This window comes from Canis aureus, chromosome 32, assembly GCF_053574225.1.
Source record: "Canis aureus isolate CA01 chromosome 32, VMU_Caureus_v.1.0, whole genome shotgun sequence".
In the NCBI taxonomy this organism is placed as follows: Eukaryota; Metazoa; Chordata; class Mammalia; order Carnivora; family Canidae; genus Canis; species Canis aureus.
The window spans coordinates 34769649-34786102 of NC_135642.1; the positions used below are offsets into that span (position 1 = coordinate 34769649).

The 16454-nt window shown below is 47.6% G+C and overlaps 1 protein-coding gene across 4 annotated transcripts in view; it reads left to right on the forward strand.

Moving 5' to 3' along the window:
• SLC24A1 (solute carrier family 24 member 1) overlaps nucleotides 1-15077 on the forward strand; it is a 29502-nt gene extending 14425 nt beyond the window's left edge. Inside the window, exons 3-10 of one of the 4 annotated variants that reach the window (XM_077881544.1) lie at nucleotides 856-957; nucleotides 4630-4713; nucleotides 5833-5924; nucleotides 8947-9010; nucleotides 9200-9723; nucleotides 10479-10568; nucleotides 11434-11600; nucleotides 12592-15077. In XM_077881544.1, coding sequence (XP_077737670.1) covers nucleotides 856-957; nucleotides 4630-4713; nucleotides 5833-5924; nucleotides 8947-9010; nucleotides 9200-9723; nucleotides 10479-10568; nucleotides 11434-11600; nucleotides 12592-12841 — 1373 coding nt within the window. In that variant the 3' untranslated portion in view covers nucleotides 12842-15077. Of the gene's footprint in view, nucleotides 1-846; nucleotides 958-4629; nucleotides 4714-5832; nucleotides 5925-8946; nucleotides 9011-9199; nucleotides 9724-10478; nucleotides 10569-11433; nucleotides 11601-12591 lie in introns of all 4 variants that reach the window. The other 3 variants (XM_077881543.1, XM_077881545.1, XM_077881546.1) reach the window with 3 other exon arrangements.
• The last annotated feature ends 1377 nt before the right edge of the window (nucleotides 15078-16454 follow it).

Genomic DNA, 16454 nt, shown 5'->3' on the forward strand with positions numbered 1-16454 from the left:
CCTTAGAGCAGAGAGGCTGGGGCCTGAATGAAATCTTCCTCATCCTAAGAAAATCCCTAGGCCTGTTGTGAAGTGCTGTGTTACCACAGCCACTAGATGGCAGAGGAGTTCAGCTCCAGAGGGATGGGGCAGGGTCGGGGGGAGGGGCTGCGGGAGGGGAGGGGAGGGGGGCCCTGAGCCCGGGTTGGTCTGTCTTTGGACGTTCCTTTGTAAATCAGCTGCTGTTTCTCTGTGTGTCACGTCTGGGTACCTGCACATACAGATGTGAGTATGTGTGCGCCTCTGAAGGTCTCTTGAACATCTGCGAGTAGGAAAGAAAGGAATGCAACTGGGGATCAAAAAGGCCCCAGTGCTACTTTTGAGTCTTTCATTTCCTCCCCACATGACCTTGGATAAGTCACCTGGCCCCGTCCAGTTTTCATTTCCTTTGCTGTAGAAGGGGATCACAGCCTTGCTTATGGGGGGCTGGGGCAATGATAAGGCATGATGATGCTTCGTGACTGTAAAGGGCTGTACCCGGCCACAGTGGGCTGTGTGTGGTGTGTGGGTGAGTGTGTTTCTACGAGACTGTATTTTCAGGGAAGGACACTGCTCCCTGTTGAGGGAATCACTGGGGAACTATTCCGTATGTAGAATGCGCCGGTCATGGAAGAGTGAGGGGAGGCCGGGGAAGCAAGCAGTGTAACTCTCCTGATTGGGGTGAGGGGAGAGGGGAGGCCCGGATAAGGCTCCGGGGCTTTGTTTTGTCCTCCAAGGGCGGGAGGCAGGGTTCGGGCGGCTCCTAACCTGCCTTGGGCAGGGGCCCACTGAGGCCTGTGCGGTTCTCCCCTGCTCAGCTCCCGGCAGTGCTCCCAGCAGTGCTGACCCGAGGGAGCAGCTCTGCCTCTCTGCACAACAGCACCATCCGCAGCACCATCTACCAGCTCATGCTCCACAGCCTGGACCCTCTGGGAGAAGGTAAGCAAGGCCTCCCTGGACCCGCGTGGTCTCCTGTCCACCCCTTCCCTCCCGCAGCTGGACAAGAACGGGGACCTGCCAAACTAGGAGGCAGTGGGGAGGATGAGGGTGGAGTGGGAAATAGAGAGCAGAGGAGACTTGGGGGGTGAGGTCAACAGTCTGGGAGACAGGGGAGAGAGAAGGCACAGGACTCCACAGGAGAGGGCCGCAACGAGCTAAGGTCTTTAGGTATCCATACCCCCACGACTTCCCTGTCTCCATGCCCCCTCCTGTAAAAGGGTTCACCTGTAGTTAGTGAGGCCATAAGTGCTGTGTGCCCTGCTCTGGTCTATGTTGGGGTGACCCTCAGTGAGTTCCCTGGAAAGCCCATCACCCACAAGTTGGCTCCAGGATCCCACAGAATCTCCAGCCAGGCAGCCTGGGCCCCGCTGACTGCTGGGGGTACCTCCTGTAGGGCCCCACAGCCCAGAAGCTCTGTGGTACCTCCCTTTGCTCTGTGTTTAGCTCTGGAGTCCTAGGAAAACTGCTGACCCTCTTCCCAGCTAGGAACCCCAAAGAGGCTGCCAGGGCCACTTCAGGGGTGGGAGGGGTCCAAGTAAAATGGGGTCTGATGTCCAACTTGACAAATGATGGGAGTAGCGGGGATTCTCACTGCCCACCTTACCAAGTTCTGCCTTCTGGCCCCTTCCCCCGAGGGCTGAGCTGAATATGACACTGGAGACTGACTCTTGAGCATCAGGAAGCACCCTGACTGACCTTTCTTGTTCAGGGACAAATCTTGGGGTGGGGGTGGGCTCAGAATTTCCTCAGGCCCTGAAGTATCCCCTTCAGGTACAGTATTAGGTTGTTGGGTATTTAAAAAGGTATTGGACTGGGAAAAGCAGAGACAAAGATGAGATGATCAAACCTTCCTTTGAAAATCTTCAGGGTGAGCCTCGACAGACACTGAGGGAGGCCACTCCTAAGTATCAGCCCCAGAGAAACAGTGGCCCCGGAGTTTTGAGAGTGGAGTTGGTAGTACCAGCAGCCTATGGGTGATCAGTACTGCAGAGACGTCTGACCTGGGGCAGTGAAGGAAGCTGTATTTCTGGGTTATGCTTGGCCACTCCTTGTGGCCAACTCACCAACTCTAGCAAAGTCCTGAAGAGAAAGATCTTCTCCTGAATGGGACCTCAGGTGCCCCTGCCTGGGCCGTGACCAGGAGCCTACCAACGGCTGACCTACTTGCCCTAACAGGATTATGTGATGGCCAGGCCAGGCAGAGGTCAGAGGAGATTGATACTAAGTAGGAGATGATCCGGCCACGCTGAGAGCAGAAAGGCCATGTGAGGAAACAAGTGATGGGGGAGCCGGTGACATCCCCGGGAAGACAAGCGAGCTTGGTACATTGTGTGCACATGAGGCAGGCGTGGAAAGGCCTCTGCGGCGGACGATTGCTGATATGCTCTGAGATGAAGTCCTGCTCAGAGAAGCCAACTCTGATTCTACACCCCAAGACCCCATCCAGGAGGGGCTGGGACCTTGCAAAGCAGTGATGAAGGCCTTTCTTCCTAAGACTTTCCAGATCCATGTTTGTGTTTCCAAATGGCTCTCCAGATGTTTCTCTTTCCACAGAGCTGATGTGTGGTCTGAACTCTCACCTACCCTGTGAAAGGCCTTCTCGTCTCCAGGATCCTATGCCTTTTTTGGTGGTTTCCCTTGGATATGTGTGTGTATGCACGAGAAAGAGGGAGGGAGGAACGGAAGGAGGTCCTGGGGACCTGCTATCCTCAGTGGCATGGAGATGAGGGTTAGGGTGTGTAATGAGGGGCAAGAAGGCAACTTGGTTTTTCTCGCCAGCCCTTTCAGGCTACAGGCAGCGGCCACTCTCAGGGCCAGAACGGCAGCCCAGGGAGCTTTCCTGTGGTAACAGCAACTCTGTGTTGCTCCACAGAAGACCGTGATGCTCCATCCATGCTGGGGGGAGGCAATTAAAGTTGTGTGGACGAAAGAGGCAGCGGAGTGCCGGGTTCCTGACCGCGCAGCTGAGGACCTGCTGGGCAGGCCACCGGGACACTTGCAGGGGCCTGCGTGCCCGAGTGCTGGCTCTGCAGGTGCAGCCTCCTGCCAGAACCAACTCTGAGTGTTCAAGTGCTGGGCTGGAAGGAGGACACTCCATGTTTATCTTTCTTGCCCATCCTGGACCCAGGTGGGGTATGATCTCCGCGGCTTCCTGCCTTGCCCCTTCCCAGTCTGCCCGCGTCATGGACTGGAGCACCTAAAGTGTCCCTTCTAACTCGAACCCTCTGGAGTCCTGGGCCACCGCAGAGTTGCTCCCAGGGTGGCACAGCTGTTCACAACCGCTCTCGTCACTTCATCCTTGTTGTAGCTAATGCTTCTGTGGTGCTTTCCAGGTGCCAGGCACTGTTTTAGGCACCTTCGTGCGTAAACTTATTTATTCCTTTAACAGCCCTGTAAGATCTTACAGGTACAGAGAAGTTACGGATCAGTCAGCAAGGTCCTTGGGTAGCAAGCGGCAAAACCAGGATTCAAACCCAGGCCCTCTGGTCCCAGCATCCCAGCTAACGTAGCAATTTTTAATTGTAGCAGTTAAAACAGTTTTAATTTTGTCTCACAGACCCCCATATCTGTGCTCTGAGGGTATCATGATGTTCCCTTTTTGGAGGGGGACACTGAGGCTTAGAGAGGGTACCCAGGCTTCCCAAAGTCACCGGCGCTCACAGGGGAGAGTAAGCCTGGACTTCTAAATGGATTCCATGGCACCGCTTTGTTCTATCACCATTGTCCTTACCCTCCTAGGCTACACAGCTGTTAGGAGGACCTTCATGAGCCCCTGTACCTCAGTCTCTGTGCCTCCTACCTTGAATTACACCTGTAAAGCACTTTGCATGGTGTCTGGAACATCATCACGTTGAAAGAGGTTGCCCTCCCTATTTTTCTTGTTTGGAAGTCAGCAGCACCATTCTGCACATACAGGGCTCTGTGGGCTTCTGGCAAAGTGTATACACAGGGATCTGGAAAGAAAGAGGTCCTGCTTGGACTCCAGGTACATAGAATCAGAAAGGGTGTGGCAGGGAGCTTGGTGGTCAGCTATTTGCCCTTTCTGACCAGAGAAGGAAGTCTCATAAGCATAGTCACCAGTAGTGGCCCTGGAACTATAGCAAAGCTTCATAGAAAGTGAGGTGCTAAAAAAAAGAAAAAAAAAAAAAGAAAGTGAGGTGCTAAGGACCTTATAGTTAATGGAGTCCAAGGATGGCAAAAATGTCTCCTTGCCATTTTTTGGCCCATTCTCTGATCATTGCAGACATCACTGATCAATCATGGCAACCTCCTACCAACCTTGGATCAGAATTCTCCTCAATTTAGCACTCAAACAGCCATGACCAGAACTCATAAAGGAAATAAATCTTATTTGTTGCTTCTGAGTCCAACCATGTCGTTTTATCAGAAAGGAAATAGGATTAGATAGGGGAAGTGATTTGCCTAAGATCACAGCCAGTTAGTAATGATGCAGGAGATTTAAGGTGAAAGTTTGGGATTGGGCAGCATGAACAAGCCTAGTAGGACCAGCATCCAGACCACAACTCCCAGGCCAGCCTCTTCCCACCCACGTCAGCTGGCCAGCCCCACTGCAGGGTCCCAGATAAGATGTGTTCCCTTTCTTGTTTGCAGCCCGCCCCTCCAGAGACAAGGAGGAGAGCTTGAGTCAGGAGGCCAAAGCCAAGCCTCACGCTAACACAGAGAACAAACAAGAAGGTGAGAGGATGGCAAGACCGCTGGGTTTCCTCCTGCCACCTTCCTCCTTCCTTCCTCCCTCAGGCCAGGGGCTGAGGCATGCCTCTTGGCCTCTCTGAACCCGTCAGCTGGAGCGATGATCTGGTGCTGCACTCTGGCCTTCTCCTTCCAGCGTGCTTCCTTTCTGATGGGGCTGCTGGCTTAAGGGAGGTCCTGGAAGACTCCCTGCACACTCCCCTCTGATGGGCCCGGCCAGGCCAGGCCAGGCTGGTGTGTGTGTGTGTGTGTGTGTGTGTGTGTGTGTGTGTGATTGAAGTCCTATTTCTTTTTCACCAAATCTCATCCCAAAGGAGACTCTATTGGCCCGTTTCTTTTTCCTGTCACTTCTACACAAGGATAGTGCTGGTAGGGATTGGTCTGAGACCAGCAACCCCAGGAGGGAAGGACCCAGAGGTCCCATGATACAGAAGTACAGCATCCATGTGCCAAGCCCAGATGGAGGGAGAGAGCTACTGCCCTGAGGGTGCTGCACAGCACACCAGGCCTGCCTAATGCACCCAGCAACCCTTGGAAGGAAGGAGAGCAACAGCCATTTTTCCAATTTTATAGACAAGGAGACCCAGTTTGAGAGGTCAAGTGACTTGCCTAAAGCCACAGAGCAAAGAAGTGAGAGGGCCTCTTCCTAAGCCCTGCTTTCCAGGCTTTCCTAGTCTCCCTTCCCTGCAGTCCTATTTCAAGGCTTCCAAGTGGCTGCCTTTGAAGTATTCAGGATCCTCTCCACGTAGGTGGTAGGGGGAAGGCTCAGCCCCTGAGGGCTGGAGCTTTGCCCTCTCTCTGGTCTCAGTTGCCCAAGCTGTTCATGGGATCCTTGGCCGCACTGATCAGGATGGAAATGTTTGTGAATACAGGGGAGCAAGGATGGCCACCTCCCAGCTGCCCCCTTGTCTGCAGCTATCTCTGTGGACGGGACAATAACTGTTTGTATCACATCATGTTACTTTTTCTATCAACAAGAAGTTCCCCAAACTTTCTGAGATGCTGAGGGGGACAAGTCCAATAGCCCCATAGCCCCTCACACTAGCCTCTGGCAGCTGCTCTCAGAACCTGCTTGTCTGACCTATTCCATGTTTATCCTTTAAGAGGAGGAGTCAGCCGAGCTTCCTGAGGTCACAGTCACGCCAGCGCCTGCTCCAGATGCCAAGGGAGATCAAGAAGAGGATGCTGGTGGTCAGGTAGGCACAGGCCTCTTCTCAGGTGGAGAATCTAAGAGGTCCAGGGAAGGGCTTGCTGATCAAAAATCCTTCCTTTTTGAGGGTCTGAAACACTATTTGGGGTCCATTCCTCTGAGGCTCGCACGGGGCCAGTTAATTCACCCTTAATGGCTTAGTATGAGTGAGATAATACATATGAGAATGTGTTGCCAACCGTCACACGCTGTAAGAACATGAGGAGTAGCTGTTAGGGGATGTCAGAAACTAGGGGGCAATGAGACCAGGCAGCTCTGAACGCAGCGGGGAGGGTTGCTGGATAAATGCCTTGGGACCCCCCTGAGGTTTGTCCACAGGGCTTCCAGAGTTCCATCGTCACCGTCTTTATGGCCACACAGCCTCTTCCACCACGCTCCAGCCAAACTGGGCTCCTTGTCTCCGCTTTCCTACCTCCAGGCCTTGGTCCTCCCACCTCAGGATACCTTTTCCCCTCCAGGCCACTGTAAATGCCTCCATTGCCATCAAGCTTCCCTGGCCCTCTATAGCCCCCATCTGATGAACGAATGCCCTTCGTACTTGGTCTCTGTCTTAGCACTGCCTTCCCCAAACTCTATTTAGTAGCCTCTCTTAGTTCTCCTGCAGGTGGCGAGGTTCCGGCAGGCAGGATGCAGGTCTGAGTTGTCTGTCTCTCCCACGAGAGAAATGCAATGCCTGGCATACACAGCTGTGCTTAGTAAGGGTTGAGTAATGACAGTAAATAAGCATTTCGTTTACAAGTTCCATCCCTGTTTGTTTTTTTCTGCTTGACACCGAGAAACAGTCAATTATATCTCATCCCAAAGCCAGCAACTTTGGGTTTAGTGTCTAAACTTGATGGTATCATGAGTGTCCTGAGTAGACCCATTACAGCCAGCTTAAGTGAAAGAGATTAAGAGAATATGGAGGTATCTCCTGAAATCCAAGGGCAAGATCAGTCTCAGAGAGAACTGCACTTAGGCCTGAGCAGGCATCTGTGACTCCAGTGGCTTCTCACTCTTTCTCTTGCTTTCCCTCATGTCCCCTTCTCTGTGTGCAGGCTTTATCTCAGCTTCTCCTGGTAGCCTGACTTCATTTGCTTTCTTCTTATTGCTTTCTTCTTGGCACACGTAGCCCTAAACCACCATGCCGGGCCTCGGGTCCACAGGGGGATCAACCAATGACTGGCTCCCAGTCTCAGAAGAGACAGAAAGAATCTGTTCAAACCAGGTCACAGGTCAGGGATCCAGCCTTTGTCCAATCAGCTGTGGCAGGGAGTGGTGAGTTGCTTTGACTCCAACATGGAAAAAGAGAGCCACCCGTTCAGAGGGTGTTAGGGGTGACAGTTCTCAGAGAAAAGATGGCAGGTTGGGCAGACACTCCCATACTTATGGATTTAAATGACTTACTATCTTTTCCAGGAAGATTTCTCTCCTGATGGGGGTGGAGGAGGGAGGGCAGGAATTATTTCAGACTAAAATCTTCTTGTTGTTCATTTCCAATTCAAAGCACAGGCCTCATGAATATTAATATTTGATTACTACATCAGGGGTTTACAACTCTGGTTGCATATTAGAATAATTTGAGGAACTTTAAAAAATGCCCAGACCTCACCCTCAACTAATTAAATTAGAAAATCTGGGGTGGGTCCTTGGGCATGAATGTTTTTAAAGCCTCCAGGTGATTCTAATATGCAGCAGGATTGAGAATCACTGAGCATCCTTTAGGGGTTGGCTGTGTCACAAAATTTGTTATAGGTGACATACTCCATGGGCACACAGCCCGAGTCATTTGCTCAACCGACTGGCTCAGCATGTTGGTATAGGTTAGTCGCGTGCCTAATCCGTGGACACTCAGAGTTAGTGGCTTTAGAGTGTATATGGAGTCAGTCCTTGGTTCCCAAACCCTCGTCTACAAGTGGATATATTAGGAGCACTTGTGAGCACATTAAAATAGACTCCTGGCTTCTAATTCACTTGACCCAGATGGGGCCAGGACATCTGTATTTCTTTTATTAATTTATTTTAAAAATCTGTATTCCTACTAAGGTCCCCAAGCTAGCAGCTTTGAGAACCAAAGATCTCTTTCATCTTTGGCATTTGCAAAGCAGGGTAGCTTGATGGTTAAGAGGCTGAGAGTTGGACTATCTGTATTACAAGGCCCAACTTTAATGCCTTGGGACCCCCCTTGGCACTTATTGTGCCAACTATGGACAAGTTATTTAACTGCTCTGTAACCTAGTTTCTCCATCTATTAGATGGGTTCAATTCTATCTTTATCATAAATTAATTAACTCATGAAATGCACTAAGTGCTAGCTATTATTATTATTATTATTTAAGCCATTTAGCATGGTGCCTGGCACATAAAAACACTCCATAAGTAGGTATTATCATCATCATTTTATACATAAAAGGTAATATGACAACTTAGAAGTTTTAGTAGACTTAGCAATGTATCCACCAAAAGATATGCCATACTAGGCAACACTAATAGAAACAGGTATCTAAGAAAAGGAGGTGATAATCTTATTCTACTCTGTGTGGTGTTTTGTGTTGCTTTCAAAGCTTCCTCATGGGGTGTAATCTAACTAGAATAAGTTCACCAACATGGGGAGGAGGCTTCAGGGCATAGCATGGAAAGATGGAAAAATCTGGGAATCTCTGACCCATGGGGAAAAACGCAGTCTTGTGGAAGGGTGATTAGCTTTGTTCTGTGTGGCTCCAAAGAGTCAAACTATACATAGAGGGTAGAACCTTATTATGAATATGGACTTTAATCAGAGTTGTCAAGATGCAGAAGCCACCTGATGTGGTGAGTTTTTCATCCCTGAAAAATGATCAGATAAAGACAGGACAACCACCAGGTGGGAATGCTAGGAAGGGAATTTTGCTGAAGGATTGCACTAGTTTCCTCCACATACTCAGGTTTTTAGATTCTTTCCGAGAACAACAACAAAAATGGGGGAAAAACTGGAAAGGAAAACAAGCAGAGCAGTTATTACACACTAATCTATTGGCTTTGAATTGCAGGAAGGAGAGGTGGCTGGAGCTGAGAGCACAGGTGAAGTGATAGGTGAAGAGGTGGAAGCTCCTGGTGGAGGTGAAAATGGACAAGGTAGAGGTGAAACTCAACTGGAAGGTGAAGGTGAAATCAAAGCAGGAGAAGGAGAAGGTGAGCATGAAGATGAAATCAAAGCAGGAGAAGGAGAAGGTGAGCATGAAGATGAAATCAAAGCAGGAGAAGGAGAAGGTGAGCATGAAGATGAAATCAAAGCAGAAGCAGGAGAAGGTGAACCTGAAGGTGAAATTGAAGCAGGAGAAGGTGAACCTGAGGGTGAAATTGAAGCGGGAGAAGGTGAACCTGAGGGTGAAATCGAAGAAGGAAAAGACGTTGCTGATTGTGACAGTGAAGGTGAACTCCAAGCAGAAAAAAAAGGAACTGATGAAGGTGAAGGTGAACTCCAAGCAGAAGACGGTGAAATGAAAGTTGATGAGGATGAAAATGAAGAGCAGGAATTCAATGCTGAAAGTCAAGGTGAAGCCCAAGGTGATGAGAAAGGTAAAGATGGTGAAGGGGGAGGTAAAGAAGATGGCAGTGAAGATGAAGAGGAGGAAGAGGAGGAGGACGATGAGGAGGGCGAGGAGGAGGAGGAGGAGGACGAGGAGGAGGACGAGGAAGAAGAGGAGGCCAATGAGGAGCCTTTGTCCCTGGAGTGGCCCGAGACCAGGCAGAAGCAGGCCATCTACCTGTTCCTCCTGCCCATTGTGTTCCCGCTGTGGCTCACAGTGCCTGACGTCCGGAGGCTGGTGAGTTTGCCCAGCGGTGGCCCTGGGGGCGGGGGTCTGTGGAGTCTCTAGGCACTCCCACTCAAGAGGTGGGAGGACAGGACAACTCAGCTTGGCAGGGCTCAGCTACAGAGAGTATCTGGGATGCACCTTGCAGCTCCAGAAGGGACCATGCCCCGAGGGGACATCCCGGTGGACTTGGGAGGCCCTAAAATGTGCTTATTTCCATCACTATAAGCAGGTGAAGTAGTCCTTTAACCTCTATTGTCAGTTTCTTGATTTTAATATGGGAATGATGCCAAGCCCCCTGCTCCCCATATGTCACAGGGATATTCTGAAAGCCTAGGGGGAAAGTACTATTTCTACCCAGCATTCTCATTTATAGGAAAAGCTCTGATAATATACTCTACCCAAAGGACATCCATACTCTATCTCGAGGTCCGGAGGTGGGTAGGGCCAGAGATGGGGTTGGGGGTGGTTGTAGAATCCACACCTAACACCTAGACCAGTGTGGTTCTAGGGAAAGCAAATAGCTGTCTTCAGTTTGATATCTGCTGAATGCCCTGCTGGTCGGACTCCCTTTAGGCCGCCAACCTCTTCCTACCCCAGCCATCTCAGGGCCCTCACTGGAGATCATGACCTCAGCAGACACGTCTCCAGACCCTTTCCATCACTTCCCTGGCAGATCCCATCACTGCTTCTGGGGCTCCCTCTGAAGGGCCAAAGACCTTTAGTCTCTGCAACTTCTTTCTCTTCCTTTTCACACTTGCAAACAGGAGTCTAGGAAGTTTTTTGTTGTCACCTTCCTGGGATCCATCGTGTGGATAGCCATGTTCTCATACCTGATGGTATGGTGGGCTCACCAGGTGAGTGAACAGTGGGAACTAAATCCTTCATCCGTGGGGCCCAAGGACACTTTTTTCCCCCTTCAGGGTGAATGTCCAGTACCCAGGTGGTGGTGAGGCTCAAGTGAATTTGTAGTTTCTGTATTGCTTGTAAAGGCTCACAAGTTGACTTTTTATTCCATTGAGTGTGGAATTTTCAAGTGTGGCTCTTGTCTTACAGTCATATTGCAGCCTGACACAGAAGGCCCTTCGCTGTCGGACCCAGCTGACTGTGTTGCTTATTAGCCTTATTCTGGGCTCTGTGATGCTTGCCCTTGTTCTCTCCACCTGGTGACACTATGCATACTCGTGAGAGCAGATTCAGTTTTGCCTCCTCTTGGGCATCTAGTCAGCCTTCCTCTGAGTTCCCCTGGCTTTTCTGTTCTACCTGGGGGTTTTGGGTATGAGCTTTTCCGCTTCACTAGCCTGGGAATAGGGTCACTGTTGTGCTGGTTCTTCTATCTCCAGCCTCTTAGTTCCTGGCACATAGCAGGCGTCTATGGTTCTGGAAATGGACACATGATATGGACAGATCTTTGGAGGAGTAGTTCTTTTGGAAAGGTGGAGATGGTTGTAGTTGGCATGACAGTGAGAGGTGGTATTAGAGATAGACTTGTGGTCCAATTTGGACAAGAACTCCATCATGCCCTGAAGCCTTGAGCAGGGGCCCTGCTCTTTCTCTGGGTGGTCCATTTCTACCAGGAGTGTGCTCTTAAAGGAGTGTGCTGAGCTCGGGGGGGAAAAGGTGTTGGGTTTGCACAAATAGCATGTGGTTGGTGCTTTGGAGAGCCTCAGATGTCCCCCTTGACATTGCCATGGTTTCTCATCACTGTTACTTTTTTACCAGGTTGGTGAAACAGTAGGGATTTCTGAAGAGATTATGGGTTTGACGATCCTAGCAGCAGGCACATCCATTCCTGACCTCATCACCAGTGTGATTGTTGCACGGAAAGGCCTGGGAGACATGGCTGTGTCAAGCTCTGTGGGCAGTAACATATTTGATATCACTGTGGGGTGAGTGGCAAAGTTGTTTCCCAAGGCATATTGAACATGACTGGAAAACACTGTGTTGGTTCTGTTCACTGGTTTTTCTGCTTCATTATTTATACATGGAATAAAAGAGCATTTACGTTATTAGTGTCTACAAGGCAGCAAAATATCCTCCCTTCATTCATCACAGCCAAATGGGATAATAGGACAAAAATGCTGCCTGAAAGGTAACTGAGTAGAATTTATAGATGAATTGAAAAACAAAGTCCATCAAATTCATTACCAAAAACAGTCAAATGCTCTGTTCACTGACCTCCACGGTGTACATGTGGGGTTAGAAGGAGCAATGACTCAATTTCGCTTCCTGATATTTCTGCCCTTTGCATTTGGACTCCTGCCAGCTTAGAGGCTCTAAAAGCATTTTGTCTAAACATGCAAATGCTGCATCTTCCTGTACCCATTCTCTTACTGCCTCCTCCCAACTGGTCCGAGCAGAACCTCTGGACTGTTTTCATTTCCATAGGCCTATCTCAGATTTGGATGGTGGCTTTGGTTTCTTTAATTTGAATTTGTGTATGTGTGTGTATGGAGGGGGGGAGGTGGAACACAGGAGAGCCCTCATCCATAAATAAAGACATGTTAGCCTGAGATGGGATTTATCATAAAAATTGAGAGATTAAAGAGTCACACATCAACCCACTGAGATTCCTCATACACAGATCATGAATTATGAAGGGAAAAAACCCCACTTGGACTCAGAAAATTTCAGTCCTAATTTAGGGTCTTCTAGTTATTGTGAGTCTTTGGGCATGTAATTTCAATTTCCCTTAACTTTAGTTTCATCATCTGTGAAATGGGGCTGATATTTTCTCTTCTATTTGGTAGGCTTGTGTGTGTGTGTAAAAATGCTTTGTAAATTGTAAAATTCTGTTTATGTGTGTGGGATTATTATCATGTATATGGGATTGTTATGTTATAAATTAAGAATGTTCACATTATTTCTTCAATCTTGCAGCCTGCCTGTTCCTTGGTTGCTTTTCTCTGTCCTCAATGGATTACAGCCAGTTCCAGTCAGCAGCAATGGCTTGTTTTGTGCAATTGTTTTGCTTTTTCTCATGCTCTTGTTTGTGATCTCTTCAATTGCATCGTGCAAATGGAGAATGAACAAGATTTTGGGCTTCACGATGTTCCTCCTTTACTTTGTATTCTTGATAATCAGCGTGATGTTAGAAGATCGAATCATTTCCTGTCCTGTGTCTGTCTGAGTCAGAGTCACTGTTGCTCACAACGGACATGGATCAGGAAACCATGCCAGAAGCTACTGTACTTCTTGTTACATTAATTAAAGAATGAACATGGTCCAGGAGAGTGACCAGAGTGGCCAAGAGCCTCTGATAGGCATGTGATCTGGGACTGAACATTATCCTTGAAACCCCTGCAGCTCGTTGTGGCTTAAGAATCTCACCTCCGGAGGGATGGCGTTCCTACCCCTGAGTGACGTCAGCAGCCATCATGTGGAGGCCAGGAGAAGGACCTATGGAGTCAGAGGGTTTTCTGAATGAGCGCTAACTTGGGGGTGAGGGCTGGGATGCTCACAATAGCAGTAAGACAAGTTCCCATGCTCGCAGTTCCCTGATCATTCCTGAAGGGCTGCCGATCCAAAGATGCAGATGTGGTCTATACCCCCCTCCCTGGCCCAAGAACATGCTGCAATTTGCTGTCCCCTCTTTTTCTGTTTAAAACAGGAGGTTTTATCAGGTTTGTAAACATTACAGGTCCAGTTATCTGTGGGTTTAAGGAGCTAAGACTAGAAAAAAAAAGTATAACAGGAATCAATTATCATTACACACTGTAGTCCAGACAAATGTGTACCAATATTTTATAGTTTTAAAGGACTACCTTAGCTCTTATAGCTGCATTTCTGAAAACTGAAATTAAAAAAGTAGCCCCAGAAATTAAAACTTATAATCGCCCTTGAATTGGAAGTGAAGGAGATATTAGGGAAGGAAATAAGTTCTATTTAAACATATGTACTTACTAGAAAATCCAAGTTAGTGTTGTCTCCATCAAGCTGTCACCGTAAAGGATTAAACAGTCATACAAAGCTGCCCTGGCTTCTCCAGCATCTTCTCACCTAACAGTGACAGCTGCTACTAGTAAGAAAAGGAGTAATTTTAAAAAGAATCCAAAATCAGTAGCACTAAATCTGGTTTATAAAGTAAGAGATCCAGTGGGGTAATGCTATTTTTGTGTGTCAACCTAGAAAGGATTATAAAGCAAGAAGACTGATTTCCTGTGTGGCTTAGAAGTGGATCTCCAGGAAGTTACAAAGGAGAAATTCCAAATTCTTTTTTTTTTTTTATATTTTATTTATTCATGAGAAACACACAGAGAGAGGCAGAAGGAGGGGCAGGCTCCATGCAGGGAGCCCGATGTGGGACTCGATCCCGGGACCTTGGGATCACACCCTGAGCCAAAGGCAGATGCTCAACCACTGAGCCACTCAGGCATCCCGAAATTCCAAAAATTCTTAACATGATGACAACATGGTGAGAAAGAGTATCACTGCTTCCAATAGCTAGTGTAAAAGACTACTGTGTTTTAAAAAATTGTGTGGTTATTTAAATATTATATATGCAATTTGAAGTGGTTGTATATTAAATACCACAGCTTGCTGCTTATACTAGCATTGAGTTTAGGGACATATTAGAAATGAAATAGTGCTATGTCTGGTTTCAGAGCAAAAGGAGCTCAGGTGACTATAGATTATGATGGTGAATATGGCTTTAATTACAAACACGAGAAGACATTGAAGACTAGATAGCAGGACAGATGTGATGTAAAAAAAGTCAAATCAAACATTTTGGTGTTGAAGGGCTATGTTCGAAATACTTTAGTCCATAATCCATCTCTTATGATGGGCTGACTAATTAATGATCTCCCTGCCCCAGGATTCACATTCTTTGGAAATGACTTTTATTAAATTTCAATAAATTGTGAGTCCCAATGGTATTTTATTTTCCAAACATGGATGAGTTCATCTACACCTTTAGGTCACTTGGTCAGAATGCTCAAGAAAACTACGGATCACGTTCACATTCCATATTCTTAGTTATCCTCATTGCTGCTGCTGTGTTACCTGTCTCCATATGGCATGGTCCAAGAACAGGAGGAGGGAATGAGACAGAAGGGAGTTTGGCCCCAATGCCAAACTCTGGGCTTCTGCAGCCAATTCCATCTAGCCTCAGGGACGTTGCCTGATAGCCTGGGATCTGAGGCTTTTCCCCAGAATGACTGATGAGGAGTACTGGACAGTGAAACATTTTGTCACAAGAAAGTGCTGGACAGCCATTTCATGATTAAGGTCAACTCTAAGGATCTAACATCCTACCTATTCCCATCAGTTTGCTGGATGTCTGGTATTTTGCTTTCCTTAGAGAGGAAGGTCTGATCACTTAACACTGTTACAGAAAGAGTCAAGTGAAATGAAAGCTGGGTCTTGATGGATGAGTAAGAAGTCACTGGGGTGGGAGGGAGAAAGGAGGCTTCAGGGAGATGGAAAACTATGTAACTTTTGTTACATATGTAACAAATTTGTTATGCTTGGAAATGAAATTTTTTTGTTATATGTTTATAAATCTATAACTTATTAAAATTGTGCTGTTGTAGGGTGAAGAATCATCTAAAAATGTCAAGATAATGGTGAGATGGTTCTCTCATTTGATAAGTGAAGTGACCTATCTAGTCACATGGGACAAATGCTGGGTCACTCATTCAGCCTAGGATGCCTGAACTGTCCCGCTGGATATCTCAGTTGGTGGACAGTGGCTGCACAAATGATGGTTTCATCCCTTCCGCAGTCGTATTTTCCTTGATGATCCTGGTAATGGATTTGGGCCAAATTTCTAAAAATGTGAACGTCTTCCTGATTTAATGGGTTAAGGTTCTTCTATATAGAACTGAAAAAAAAAAAAAGATTCCTTCCAAATTTTTGAAAAGTGATGTTCTGTTTAAATGTTTACATGGTTAAATGGTTGCTTCCGTCAATAGATCTAAAAATATTTTTATCAAAATTATAGGCTCGGCCTTTTATGACACTGTCTATAACATCATTACCTTTATTTAAAGATTGAATACCTAAGGGAGCAGGAACTGGAATGTAGTATTGAGGGCACAGACTGGTAGATATATTTGAAGAACAGGCTGGCCTTCCTTGAAATATGTTTTGGGACTGGCCGTTATGGAAGGTGCAGAGAGGACTTATGATCAGGGCTGTCTCTACCGGGGGTGGGGGGTGGGGGTGGGGAATAGGGGTCACTAGAGCCGAGCAGGACACCCCGGCCTAAGGCTGCCTTCATAGCCTAAGGCCCGTCTTTGGTCTTCAGGCCCTTCAGTGTGATAAGCAGGCAAAACCTGAAAAATTTCCTTTACAGAAAATTCTATCAGTTGCTCCAGGGGTTTTATCACAGGACAACGTCTGAAAAAAATCTATACAGACAAAAAGAGGGAGCCATGCAAATGACAGCAACTGTAGAAAGGCCATAGAGACTTCATCAGTAGAGTCTGCTACCATCTTGGAGAATAAGCACATGCACACAGGCTTTTTGTGTAAGAGACAAATTCTTATATTAATTTGTGCCTGCTAATTTTTGTAAACAAAAATAATTCAGCCAGAAGATGTACTTGCTTTGAAGCCAGAGGAAGAGGCCAGTATAAAGGGATAAGAAGAGAATACGTCTGAGAATATTAAGGTAAACTGGTATGCAGCTGCCAGTGAATGCAATTCTGAAAGAAAACTTAGTCTCAAACAGGAAGGGCAAAGCAGGCTAGCTCTAGCGCCCAAGGGGACCCAGGGCTCTCCTAAAGAGGCAGCCCGTC